Here is a 12996-nt window from a genome sequence, read left to right as displayed (position 1 = left end):
CCTTTCACCAGCATATCTGGCAACAGATGTGTTTGTCTCCTCAGCAGAAGCGAATCTCCGACTAGTATTACCTGCCACTCCCTCATATTGCTATTCTTAGTTCAAACCTAGCTCGCTTTGATACCTGCCTTAATGGGGCGTGTGCTGCTTGTGCCTGTCATTCTAATGTTGACAGAAACTAAAAACAGAAAGTGGAAAATAGCTTTATATGCTTGATTTCTGAGTATAAAAAGGAAGTGAAATTTACGAAAAATCTCTGAGACTTGTGTTTGGGTACCTCTGTATCAGCTGATGTATGCTGCAAGCTTCACATGCAGGAATGAGAGCTATCCTGAAGTTCATGTTCTTCATCTTCCATTGACTTGTTTATGTGCAGTCAGTGTGTGTGAACATGCAATTCACACTTGAAAAATTCCAATGTTTGTAACAGTTTTCTGTGTGGGATAAATTTCTGCCGAGTGACTTAAGGCTGTTGGCTTCTGCTTTTATTTAACTTACGGTTACTGTGTTGGTTCATATGCAGGAAAGCAAATGTGTATTCAGTGGTCATCTGTTATGGAACTTCAAGTAGCAAATAACTATTACTAGAGATGCTGTCACAGAGCAGAAGTACTGCCTCAGTGATAAACCATTACTATAGAATGAAAGCTTTTAATTTCCTGGGTTGTAGATTTGAGGTTTTTAAGGAAGTAACATCGTAATGTATTTCATCATCAGTCACTAAACTGTACTTGACATCCCATCTTACTTCTTTAATATAATAAAATAAAAATTCAGAAACGCAATTTGGATATGAACTTAAGAATACTGTATTACAGTTCCCTAATGAAGAAGTGAGGGAGAGGGGAACAGAAGGGTATGGAAGTCACTGAAAAACAGATTAGAAACTTGTGTTCTTTGTTACTGTGCTTTATGGAAACATGATTATACTCTGAATCTATTTCTAGAGGTGGTAGCTAGTCATAATGCTGTCTTTGTTTAGGCAAAGTTGACTGAGGATTACACTGTAATATATTTTACAAGTCAAATGACCTTTTAAAGATTTTTAAGAGGTTTTTGGCTAGTTTTGCACTTGGAAATCTGAAAGGATCCTTTGGAAGGATTTATGGGGATCAGTAACATTTAGAAAATGGTATTAATTCAGTCTAGTCGCAGAGAATTAGTTGCTCAGATATGTTTACTGTGGTCAAAAAAGAGGTGATCCAAACCTGTTAAGAGTTATCTTTTGAAAAGAGGTACATAGCTTGATAAGAAACATTGCACCTAAATCTCTTTGCATGCCATGCAAAGTAATACCATGATTGGTAGAAAGTGAAATAATCCAACTTAATTTGTGACTGTATGTTTGCAATTGGTTTTCTTTAAGGCTTTTGTCTGGAATTTAGTGTGTCAGGTGCTTTCTCTTTCTAAATTACTTTATTTTTTAAATAGCTGTTAAAGATCCATTTGTTTTGACATCTGGAAGGGAATCCAAAGACTTGATGCAGAGCAAAATTTTAGTAAAGTAGAAGGATAGCTGTTGCAGTCTGATCTACTGCAGAAGTGCACTACAGCTTTTCTGCTACATGGGAAGTGCAAGTTAGATGCTCTAGCTAACCCAGAAGCTCAAACTAGAGTGTGACTGCACTGCTTATAATATTTTTAAAATTTATTTCAACTGAGGCTGTGATTCTACAGATTCTCCACCAGAGCAATCTATCATCTTCATGCCTGGGCACTGTTCTTGTGACCTTGCATCTGTTGTGGCTGTAGTAACATCGGTGTGACTGTCTAGCTATGATGAGCAGCAAGCTACACATGTAAAATGGCTGTGGGGAAAAAAAAAAAAAAATTAACCTGAGAAAACTGCTGCTGAAAATTTTTGTGTTTAGCTTTGTATGGGATGTGAATTGTACAAAAAAAATTGTATGGTTTGAAAGATGTAACTGCCTGTTGGATATGATTCCAAATGAACAGTATCTGACTTTGTATTGTGTTCAGTAATAAACTGCACAGGTTCTTTTAAGGGTGACAAGTCTGAAGAATGGCATGATTTCTATGAAGTAAAAGTGTATGATGTATTTATGAAGTGTTCCCAAAACTTTTTTTTTTTTACAGGTCTAACGAGAAGCCTAAGTATAACTTCAGTTGACCAGTCAATGTTTGAAAAAGCACAAGGAGAGAAAGTTACATTACCATGTACTTTTGTACTCTCGGAAGAAGATGAAGGCCCACTAGATATTGAGTGGGTATTGATACCAGCAGATAATCAAAAGAAGGAACAAATAGTAAGTAGAGACTTTTTGGACAGCATTAATTCAGTTGTGTGAGTAGGTTAATGCATGAACTTTTATTACTGGCTTTTTAAACTTCCACCTTTTCAGGTTGGGATGCTTGTGATCTTAAATTACTCTGAAGTGCAAGTTACATGAAATGTAGTGGAAGTTTTGGAATAGCAGGTTAAGTATGGAATTGTCAAGAAATTTTGTGCTATAAACTTGTCTTCTAAAGAAGAACTCTCAAATTAAGTATGCTGCAGTTCCAGAAAACAAACTTTTATGGTTTTGTACCTTTTTAAAATGATTTTTAATTGTACCTTTTTAACTTGATTTAGGAGGATTTAATTTTAAATATTTTAACTCTCTTAGTTTATAACTCTTCCTTTGGAAGCCTTATAAGATGACTCCTTCTAGTCATCTGGTCATCTGTCTCCTTCAGGTAGGCATGATTTACAGAAAGAAATCAGAGCAATTTTTAACAGTTAGCTTTCAGTTAGAAGTCAGTGCTGACATACTGCTACTTGGGCAGGTGTTTAATTGCAGTATTCATTGTAGTACTGTGTATGATAGTATTCTGAAGTTTGAGATATGTGGCTGTCGTGGTTCTTGGATTTTTTTAAAACAGTAGAAAAAACTGTCAGGAACTTGAAGATACCAAATTATTTTGAATGCTTACATGCCAAATGGATTTCTGAATATTTTTTTTTTTAATAGATAATTATGTATGCTGTAGACAGGATCTATAATAATTATTATGCTGCTATGACTGGGCGGATGCAGTTTACTAATCCTGATCCTAAATCTGGTGATGGTTCATTGGATATCTTGAATTTGAAGTCCACAGACACTGGTACATACCAGTGCAAAGTGAAGAAGGCTCCTGGAGTTCAAAGCCAAAAAATACAGTTGTCTGTACTTGGTAAGATAATGCTTTTCTTTAATTTTCGGTGACATTTTTTATGTGTTCATTCCATCATATCTTCGTCTAAAATGAAAACTTATGTTGGACAAAGGTAGATTGAATCTATGATGATGCATCTATATCCATTACTGTGGCTTTGGGAGGGGTGGACATCATTCTGTTGGGGGATAAAGGGAATAATTTTCAGAATAATGAAGATTTTGAAAAAATCTATGCCTGGATTTTATATATCATAGAAAATCTTTATGTGCATAGAAATGGTTTGTGCACAAGCTTTGTCTTTAGGAAAATGGACTGACCTACTAGAACACAGCTAGTAAGCATTTTAATTGTGACTGTCATTAATTTAGTGATACTTTGTTTATTAGTAAAGCCAGCAAGAACTAAATGTTCCATCGAAGGATCACAGGAGATTGGAAAAGATGTCATCTTGAAATGCATATCACAAGAAGGATCCCCACTTTTGTCTTACAACTGGAGGAGAGTATCTGGAGTATCTGGCATACAGGAACTTCCTGCTACTTCCACGCTGAGTACTGTCAAATTTACTCTCAAATACTTAAGAAAGATTGCATTCATATTTTTTTGCTTGACTTGTGAGCATTTCATGCTTGGTATTAATATAGAGTAGTCAAGTGTCACTTCTGCCCTCTCACTGGGTAATAAAACTAACTTTGAAATGAGCTGGGTTTTGGTTGGTTGAGATTTTTGTTGTTTTTTGTTTGTTTTTTTATACTGGGAAATGTCTCGGGCTTTGAGACATTTGAGATTCTTTCCATTAGGCTGCAGAATCATCTTGCTTGCTGATGCTGGCTGCTTTTGTGCTCAAGTGGACAGCAGGGAAGAGTCAGAGCAGAGTCGAGACTTAGTGTTAGAGCTATCTTCAGGGAAGTGGAGATAAAAGCTTGAATTTTATTAGAGATTGAACTGAGGTCTTCACTTCCTGATCAAGTGACAAAACTTGTTTAAAAAAGGATATGTGTCTGTAGAAGAAAAGTTGTCAAGAGTAACAAAAGAGAAGGCTTACCCTCTTCTTACAAGAGCATACAGGAAAGAGTTATATATTCTGAATTTTGATTCAGAATTATTATATTATTTTGATTCCAAATTATTATAGTCGTACTGGATTTTTATTGCGAGAACTTCACTGTAGAAGGTTAATTTGTGAGTTTCGGCTTTTGTGAAATTATTCTGGAATATTTTTTTTTAAAACTGCTGCTCAGTGCCAGTTATTTTAGTATTCTTTGTAATTATGAAAACCTTAAACTTTGAGATAGCAGGGGTTCCTTGCAGGTGAAATAGTTAAAGAATCTTTTCACAAATAGACATATTCCAACTCGGATTGTGTTGGACATATAGGACAAAGTGGTATCGTGTCTAAGAGTAGCCAAAGTGGCTAGGAGAGAGAACAAGAAGGTGTGTGGTCCTTCCTTATAAGGGTCCTCTATCCCCGTGTAATTTATGCATCAGGAAATTCGAGATGTGGCTTCAGTTTGATTTATTCACATCCCATATTTGTCTTACTGTAACAAAAAAGTGATGCTATCAGTGCTGGTCGAGAATGAGTGAGGAAATATGCAGATGTGGCACTAACTCATAAAACAGTGTTTGTTTTGGGCTTTTGAATGTAGGTTTGAGGAACCTAGACACTATCTAACTTTTTTAGCAGGTATTTGTGTGGTGCTTTGTTCCTGTGATGCAACTTCTTACAGTGCTAATGGCAAATCTATTGGCAACTAAAGCATGAGACCCAGCTGAAGTAGAATCTTACAAAGGTAGCTGGCAATGGCTTTGAAAGTCCTGGGGAAATACTGTTTGTTTTCACCGATTGTCTCCTACCCATAGACAAACTTACTTGGTCACTCAGTGGAGTACAGTGCTCAGGTTAGATCCAGCTCATGCTGAGCATGTGTTCTGCAGGCATCTGAGCTCGTGTAGAATCGGTTTAGAGAGATAGAAGAGGTACTTCTGTGATGCAGTTAATACTTTGTATTTTAGAATTCTCTGATAGAATGAGAGAATTGGCTAGTTTAAGCATCTGTTTGTATTCATTGTCAGAGCAATTAGCCCATAGGCTTAATATTAAGTCAAAGGATGTGGAATAATTTTCCAGTCGTCTAAAGTAAAAGACTTAAAAATAATAGTATTTTGCAGCACAATAGCTTTTTTTTTTGGTTTTATTTGGATATTTTTTAGTACAGCATTTTTAGGTAGGATTTTATCTGTGTTCTGGATTAATAGTTCTGTAGTATTGAATATGGAATTAAACTTTGGGAAATGGTTAAACTCTATCTTTTGTTTTTTATAGATAAAAATACCGGGGAACTTCTTTTGAAAAATGCCTCTCAAGACTATTCTGGTACATACAGTTGTTTTGCTTCAAACAGAGTTGGCACTGATGAATGTTCCATTGAGCTGAACGTCACCCCTCGTAAGTGTTTGCTGTGTAATGGTTTTGTGTATGAAAACTGAATAATCTTGTTTCTCTAAGCTCCTAAAAGGTTGAAAAAACAACCCTGTTGTGTAACTGATTGTTGCCACTTCAAGTCTTTACTTCCCAAAACTTTGCTTTTTATGCAGAACTCTTACTACTGTTTTAAATGCATGTGATTGAGGCATACCCCCTGTGATTCAGTAATATGCTATTAAAATGGATCTTGTGGAAATATACTGTTTTTAATGTTGAGGAAAGAAATTGCTCGTATATGTTTGACACTTAACAAAGAGTATTGTTATCTATTCTAGCTATAAATACAGCTGGTGTAATTGTTGGAGCTATTATAGGAACTCTGCTGGGTCTTTTTATACTGGCTTTTCTTGTCTTCTGTTGCTGTAAGAAACAGAGGGAGAAGAAATATGAGAAAGAAGTACATCATGAGATCAGGTAATATTTCTGTATTATTTGAAGATTAATTTTTAAATGTGTATTTCTGCAGATAAGTTATGTGACAGTTGAGATTTCTGTCTTAATCTGGAAAGTTTGCTAACATACTAATAGCTTGTCAGAGAACTTTTCGTATGGTGTAGATGATCATATCTTTTTTTAGATTTTTAAAGGCAATGAATACTTGATTTAAAAAAAACAAACAACAAACCCTTGAATATGTGAGCCTCTTTTGGCTATTGTGCCAGAATAGAAAGAAACAAACAGAAAATGTGTTTTGAAAACTCAGAGATAATAATGGTGACTGAGTTCTTGTTCTGCAACTGGCTTTTTGTCTGTTTCAGAGAAGATGTCCCGCCTCCAAAAAGTCGCAGTTCAACAGCCCGCAGCTACATAGGCAGCAATCGTTCTTCTCTGGGTTCAATGTCTCCCTCAAATATGGAAGGATATACCAAAACACCATATAGCCAAGTTCCAAGTGAAGACTTTGAACGTCCTCCTGGTCAAAACCCATCCTTTGCACCCTCAAAGGTAGCTGCACCTAATTTAAGTAGAATGGGAGCTGTCCCTGTGATGATTCCAGCACAAAGCAAAGACGGGTCCATAGTATAAAATATTATTAATTTAAATGCTGTTTTTAAAATGTTCATTGTAACTATTAGAGAAAACTGCTGTGTTCCATCCCTCATTTAAATAATGACATGCAATTTTCCTTGAAGAAAACGAACAGGTTAGTTTGAAAAGCCACCAATTTTAATTTTTAATTTTAAACTTATTAGTATATGACAGCTGAACTATTTGCTAAAAACATTGAGATTCCTAAATAAATATCAGACACTGGAGGTATTTGGACCTCTGGTAGGTCACTGAAGAGACACTGTCAGCTAGTGTGCAGTCCTGAATATTTAACAGTGAGGCACAAGTGAGAAGTAACAAAAGAATTTCATATTTAGATCATGAAGTTTCTCAGAGTTCCTGAAACTTTATCCTCAATTTTGGAATAACAGAAATATTCACACTTGGCCACTGTCTGATGTCTGTGGCATGTGGCTGAGATGCTGAGGATGACTTTGAATTCTGTTCAAACTGAGTATTTATGCAGTTCTTTAACCTGGTAATGTTTGGAGCACTTCTTGAGCTCTTTTTTCAGGGGCTGCCAGTTATTTGGTTCAATTAATTTAATGAGTATTCTGAATTTTAAATTTTCAGTGAGTGGAATGTGACAGGAGACCTTGCAAGTTCTTTTGAAACATGAATTTTTCTGTAATAACTAGTTCTAGTCATGTCAGATAACTTAATACTTATGTTATCTATGTGTCTGTCTATTTAGATTAGATATTAGGAAGAAATTCTTTACTGTGAGGTTTGTGAGACACTGAAACAGGTTGTCCAAAGACATTGTGGATCCCTGGATGTGTTCAAGGCCAGGTTGGATGGGGCTTTGAGCAGACTGGTCTAGTAGAACCTGCCTATGGCAGGTGGGTGGAACTGGATAATCTTTAAGGTCTTTTCCAACACAAACCACTCTGATTCTATGATTATCTGATGCAAGAGGTCCTATCAGGTTCTTCTTGTTGGTATCTAGCCTTTAAAATGTCTAGATCAAATGTTAGCCTCACAGTAAGAATGAATATGTATCTTTATGCAGGTCTTATGTTAATTGTACCTTGCATTTTCCAAAGCCTGTTTAGATTCTGAGGCAGTGTTCTTAACTTTTTTTCCAAACCGATTGCTTAGAGGCTCCATGGCTTTTTAATAAAAGCTGTTAAGTAACTGATATTTGATAACTATCCTTCTTCCAGCATCACTGTGGAAACATCTTTTCTTACACATGTAAGCAGTAGTTAGCCTTTACTTAAGATTCTAATGTCTTGCAGTATGAATTTACAAGGAGTTTAAAGCTCGTTTCTCCGTGCCTCCTCAATAGCCCTAAATATTATGAACAGACATTTAGACTTCAAGAGCACCAGTTTCATGCAGCCAGCATCTGAGACAAATTAGTTATCCAGAATTGTTGATGCAAATTTCGTGTTTTAAGATTAAAACCCCATCTTTGCAGTTTTTCAAGCTTTAAAGCATTACAAGAGGAACAGAACAATTGCTTATCTTACTTTTACACATGCTCTGATAGCTTCTGATGATTGATAATTGCATACCTGTGGAAGCTGAATTTAAAATTTAGTGCAGTTTGAATCTTTGTGGATTTTTTTCTTCCTTCCTGTTTTCTATGTTCTTCATCCTGTGCTGAGGGCTAGAGTTAGTGGTGGTAAAGTCCCTTTGGCTAATTCTAGCTGTAGATGTTAAACTGCAAAGAATTCTGGGAAACTCTAAAGGTTGTAGTATGTGGCACTGGTGTTGATGAAGGAAATCTGAATAGCCTGTTGAAAAATGTTAGGATTATTTGTGTGTAGCAGCAGTGTGAGAGAAAACATTTGCCCAAACTTCTAGGTTTAGTGTCTGCTTTTTTTGTAGCTGCTTGCAGATCTGTGAATTCTACAGCTTACTACTTAATGTTTGTCCTATCTGTAGTTAGATGCACAATTTTTGGCTGGCACTATTAAAGAATATACCCTTCATACTGAATTTAGAAACTTGAATGGCTATTAAGTATTCTAGACTTTTACAGTTTTACACATTTGAGACTTTTTTAGATTGTAAACTGATACTGTTAGAGATCAGATTTTTTTATCTTTCATGTGTGCCTTGTCAATAAACTTTGCCTGATTGTAACTTCAATTTTTATGAAATTTCTGGTGCCTAAACTTATTGTTTGAACAGGTGCTTAGATGATGGTACAGTTCTTAAAGCATGACACTGTGATCTGATTTCTTGATTCTTATGTACTATAATACCTCTTCATGCCCATTTTCGGATGTTACTTCAGTGTCTCTGTATTGGTCTGTATTTCAAATGTCAGTTACTCCTTCAGTTGCTAATTATGATCTAAGTGTTCATGTTTCTGGAAACTATTCGGTTGTTGTACCAATAAGATGGATGATAGACTTTTCCTTGTGTGGTAAATAATAGGTTTAGTAACAGTGCCAAACATAAGCTTGTGAAGAGCACTAGATGAGGAGACATCTTCTTGCATCTAATTATGATAGAAGAGACTTGCAAGATTTTAATCATACTCTGATTGTTTACCTTGAAACTAAGGCCTTCCTTAATTGAAAGGGTATAGTTATAATAAGTACAAGTTGAGTACAAAACTAAACTGAATCACAGACTGAGAGAGCTATAAACCTAAGCAACCAGGCAACAAACCTACTGAATTTGGTTCTTAGCCATCTGTGGACATAAGTAAAATTGTATGTGAGTTTTGTGTTATGTTTGTTTGCTTTTAGTTTTGCGGTGGGTGTATTTTGTTGTTGATTGGTTTTGTGGGTTTTTTTTCTTTCTTTGTTTGGCCTGAGACCCTGTACTTAGGTAAGCCCTAGGACACTCAAGAACAGAAACCTGTTTTGTTAAAGCATACAGAGCAGAGTTTACACATGCTTAATGCTCTGTCAGCTTGTACAAAATAAATGGACAGAACCGGAGGACAGCATGATGTGCCCTCGGAGCCTGGCTGTTAGGTTTAGGAGCTTTGACAGTGTCTGTCTATTTATGTAATTGCATGGAAAATAAAATAAATAGAATCTGACATAGTCCTTATCCGAAATAAAGAACCTCTGACTTGGGGTAAACTTTGCCTCAAGTTGCTATCATCATGCCTTTTTGAATGGATGCGACACTACTATGAAAACACTATACTATTATATAAGTATTATATTACCTATTATAAATTACTTCTTTCATCAGTAGATTGTTCACTTACACTGGACTATGATTCTCAAAAGTAGCTACTATAGTTTAGCAGTGATTTCTAGCTGCGTAGGAGATGATCTGGTTAAATATGTGAGGTGTCCAATGTTAGACAACTTTGCTAACAGAAACGTTTTAGGAAGTAATGGCAGCTGATATACGAGTTAGAAGGTGGCATTTTTAATGTCTCATTTTATATAAAAAAAAAGGCGGGGGAGAGCAGTACCATTATGTAAATACTCAGTGAGCTCAAGAAACCTCTAGTTAATGTCATGACTGTAAACTTGCCTGTTGAGGAATACTATATATAGAGAGAGAAGAAACCCCTTGGTTTTAGCATGGTGTGAATAAAGTGTTAGACTTGTAATACTGTAGAGGTTATGTAACACTTGTCCATACATTGCAAGCATTTTCATAAAGCTTCTGAAATGGATATTTAAAGATATTTGTGTGATATTTACCTAAAAAGGAATACTTCCTCCAAAACTGTAGTGCACAGAAATGCCTTGTTGGAGGAGTAAACCATGACTCTAAAGAAATGTACAATGCATACATCTTTATCAGCTCTGATAGTTGCATTCATATTAGGTGTATGCTTCGTGCTTAATAGTACAAGTAAGACTTCTTAATTGCGAATTTTTCTGTAATGTTGAATATTGTATATTACTGACTTCTGTGATAAGCTTTTGGTTTTGTTCTTAACAGTGTATATTCTGGATCACTTTAGATCTTTGTTCCAGTCTGAAGACAAAATGCTACTTTTTTCACTTAAACTTTGTTTTACACACTTTATAGGTGCTTTGTGGGACCCTTTGGGTATTGGTCCTCTAGCATTGAGGCACAGCTCAACTGAAACCAGAGCAATAATAAATATTTCCTGAAATCCAAAATGTTATGATGTTACATTACGCTTCTCATGCACAAAGCATGGACTTGAATATTGATGTGAATTTTAGTATGAGGTTTTATATTCACACTTCTGGGGGGAATGGGGTTTTGAAATACAAGTGTTGTGAGTGAATTTGTAAAAACAAAATACGAGATTTTAAAATGCTGTAGTTCCATGACAGACTTGTGTACTTTTTGAAATAAAACTGTTGGAAAAAACAGTAGTCTGTCTTTATTTTAAACCAGCTCTTGTGTATGGCTTCAGCTTTCTTTTGACGTAATTGGAGGTGAACTAATAAATATAGCTGTGTATACCACACTGGCATTAATAATTTTATTTCTTGCCCCCCACTTAAATTCTGAAGGAAGTAAAACTTTGTATGTTTTAAAACATGCTCTTATTTGTGGTTTCTGATTGTAGATATACAAATGTGGTGATCAGTTTTAAAAACATACCAGAACGATCTCAACAGTTACTCCAAAACATAAGCCTGGAAAGGAACTTTAAAATTCATCTCTCTTTATGTAGACCAAAAACTCCTGCAACTGATAAATTCTTATCTTTCAAAATTCAAAGAAGCACGTTTACAGCACTCAAAGCATGTTGATAGAACACTTGGTTTTATAGTTAACTAATAGGCATCTTTTTTTGGTTCAGATGAAGTTGGCTGGGCTACACCCCTTCCCTTAGCCTTGCAAACCAGTTGATGGCTGTCCTTGTAGTTTTATGTTAAGATGAATGCAGTTTCTCCAGCATTGCCTTTGGGCACATACTTAGTTATAGGAGACAGGCTGATGGGCTAGATGACCTTTGAAGGTCCTTTCCAAACTATTGTATGATTCTGTGGCCTCTTATGGGCTCTGGTTGCATTAATGGCATATGTATCATTGGAGGCCTAATTAGCTTACAGTTGTTCATAAAGTCTGCATATCTTTATATATTATAATGTGTGCCTATCTTCATATGTTAATGTGTACCTGAGCCATGCCAGATGTTTCAGTAACTTTGTGTGTATATAAGAACGCTTTATAAGTGTGTGCACAAGCATATGATGTACTAGTGGGAAAGCCTTTGGGAATTTATCTCATTTCAGATTAAAACTTGTGCTTAAATACATATGGAAACCTAATAAAAATGAAGGTTCATATTTGTTTCATGCAATAAAAGCACAGAAAATTTAGCAAAAACTAGGACATAAATCAGGTGCTTTCTAAATATCAGTGGTGAACATGGCTAGCAGCTCCCAAGTGCTTTCTTGCATGTTTTCAAGTATTTTCTTCTAGCTTGTGGAATCAGAGGTCTGAAGCAGGGATTAGCAGTCATGTAAGTTTTCACAAAATAGTTATCCGTTTTTAATCATTAGTTCCTGCACTAAGACAAAGTACCCTGTTATTCTAGGATACCTAAATTGCCAGGCATACCACCTGCTACAGAAGCTGTTGACCAAGCCTGGCTTCTGTTGTCTTGCACAAAAGTAGCAGGTCTTCCACTGATGACTTCTCTAAGAGCACAGGAGTTCAGGTCTTCAGGGTAATCCAGCATAGATCTTTTTGGGTGATATGAATATAGTATTCATAGAGCTCCAAGAAACCTTTCTACACCTTTAACATCAAGGCTTAAGTTCCGGACTGCAGTCCTTTCCAAAGGTGGCATATCTGTTGCCGATGTCACTTGTATGCTGCAGCTGCTAAACATCTTTTATTTGGAGATGACTGTGAATCAGAGGAGCAAAGTGCCTCCAGCTTATCTGTGGGAATTCCAGCAAAGGAGCTAGTGCTTTCCTGAGACTGTCCTGAAAGAACAGAGGGCACTGATCATGTGGCTGTTACACAAAACCTGTGTGGTCCTTACATACATATTAGACAATGCCTTGGATAGAGTTTCTTTAAAGGTTTGTCTTGCTGTTTTGGTTTTGTTTCATTTTTTTCTCTGAACACCTTTGTGTACTTTAACCTTCAAAAATGAGCTTCAGAACTATTTCAAATTTACTTCTCAGATGCTTGGGTTCTTTCAAGCTCTGGTAAGGCTGAGGGGCAATTAATTAACACCATTTAAAAAAAGACAGTTGGTGACAACAACTTAGCCTGGCTTTCTTGTGTGTAAAACCCCAAAAAAAACAAAAGAGTTCACCAAGAAAATAGCTGATCAAGGAGCAAAAGCAAGAGTACTGTGAAAGAAGCTGGGAATCTTGCCTACCTTTTCAAGTCTCATTCTAAAATTACCTTTCACTTGTGGGATG

General features: G+C 36.0%; 1 protein-coding gene across 2 annotated transcripts in view; it reads left to right on the top strand.

Annotated features, from left to right (window-relative positions):
* Positions 1–12996, top strand: part of CXADR (CXADR Ig-like cell adhesion molecule) — a 34982-nt gene that overhangs the window by 14999 nt on the left and 6987 nt on the right. Inside the window, exons 2-7 of one of the 2 annotated variants that reach the window (XM_057413014.1) lie at positions 2098–2267; positions 2973–3177; positions 3549–3713; positions 5489–5611; positions 5926–6064; positions 6409–6595. In XM_057413014.1, coding sequence (XP_057268997.1) covers positions 2098–2267; positions 2973–3177; positions 3549–3713; positions 5489–5611; positions 5926–6064; positions 6409–6595 — 989 coding nt within the window. Of the gene's footprint in view, positions 1–2097; positions 2268–2972; positions 3178–3548; positions 3714–5488; positions 5612–5925; positions 6065–6408; positions 11074–12996 lie in introns of those variants that run through there. The other variant, XM_057413013.1, reaches the window with a different exon arrangement.

Source organism: Pezoporus wallicus, unplaced genomic scaffold, assembly GCF_028554395.1.
Source record: "Pezoporus wallicus isolate ANWC-B61680 ecotype Strahan unplaced genomic scaffold, APGP_CSIRO_Pwel_v1 contig_6484, whole genome shotgun sequence".
Classification (NCBI taxonomy): domain Eukaryota; kingdom Metazoa; phylum Chordata; class Aves; order Psittaciformes; family Psittacidae; genus Pezoporus; species Pezoporus wallicus.
The sequence above is the reverse complement of the archived record's forward strand: the minus strand, read 5'-3'. Positions and strand labels throughout refer to the sequence as shown.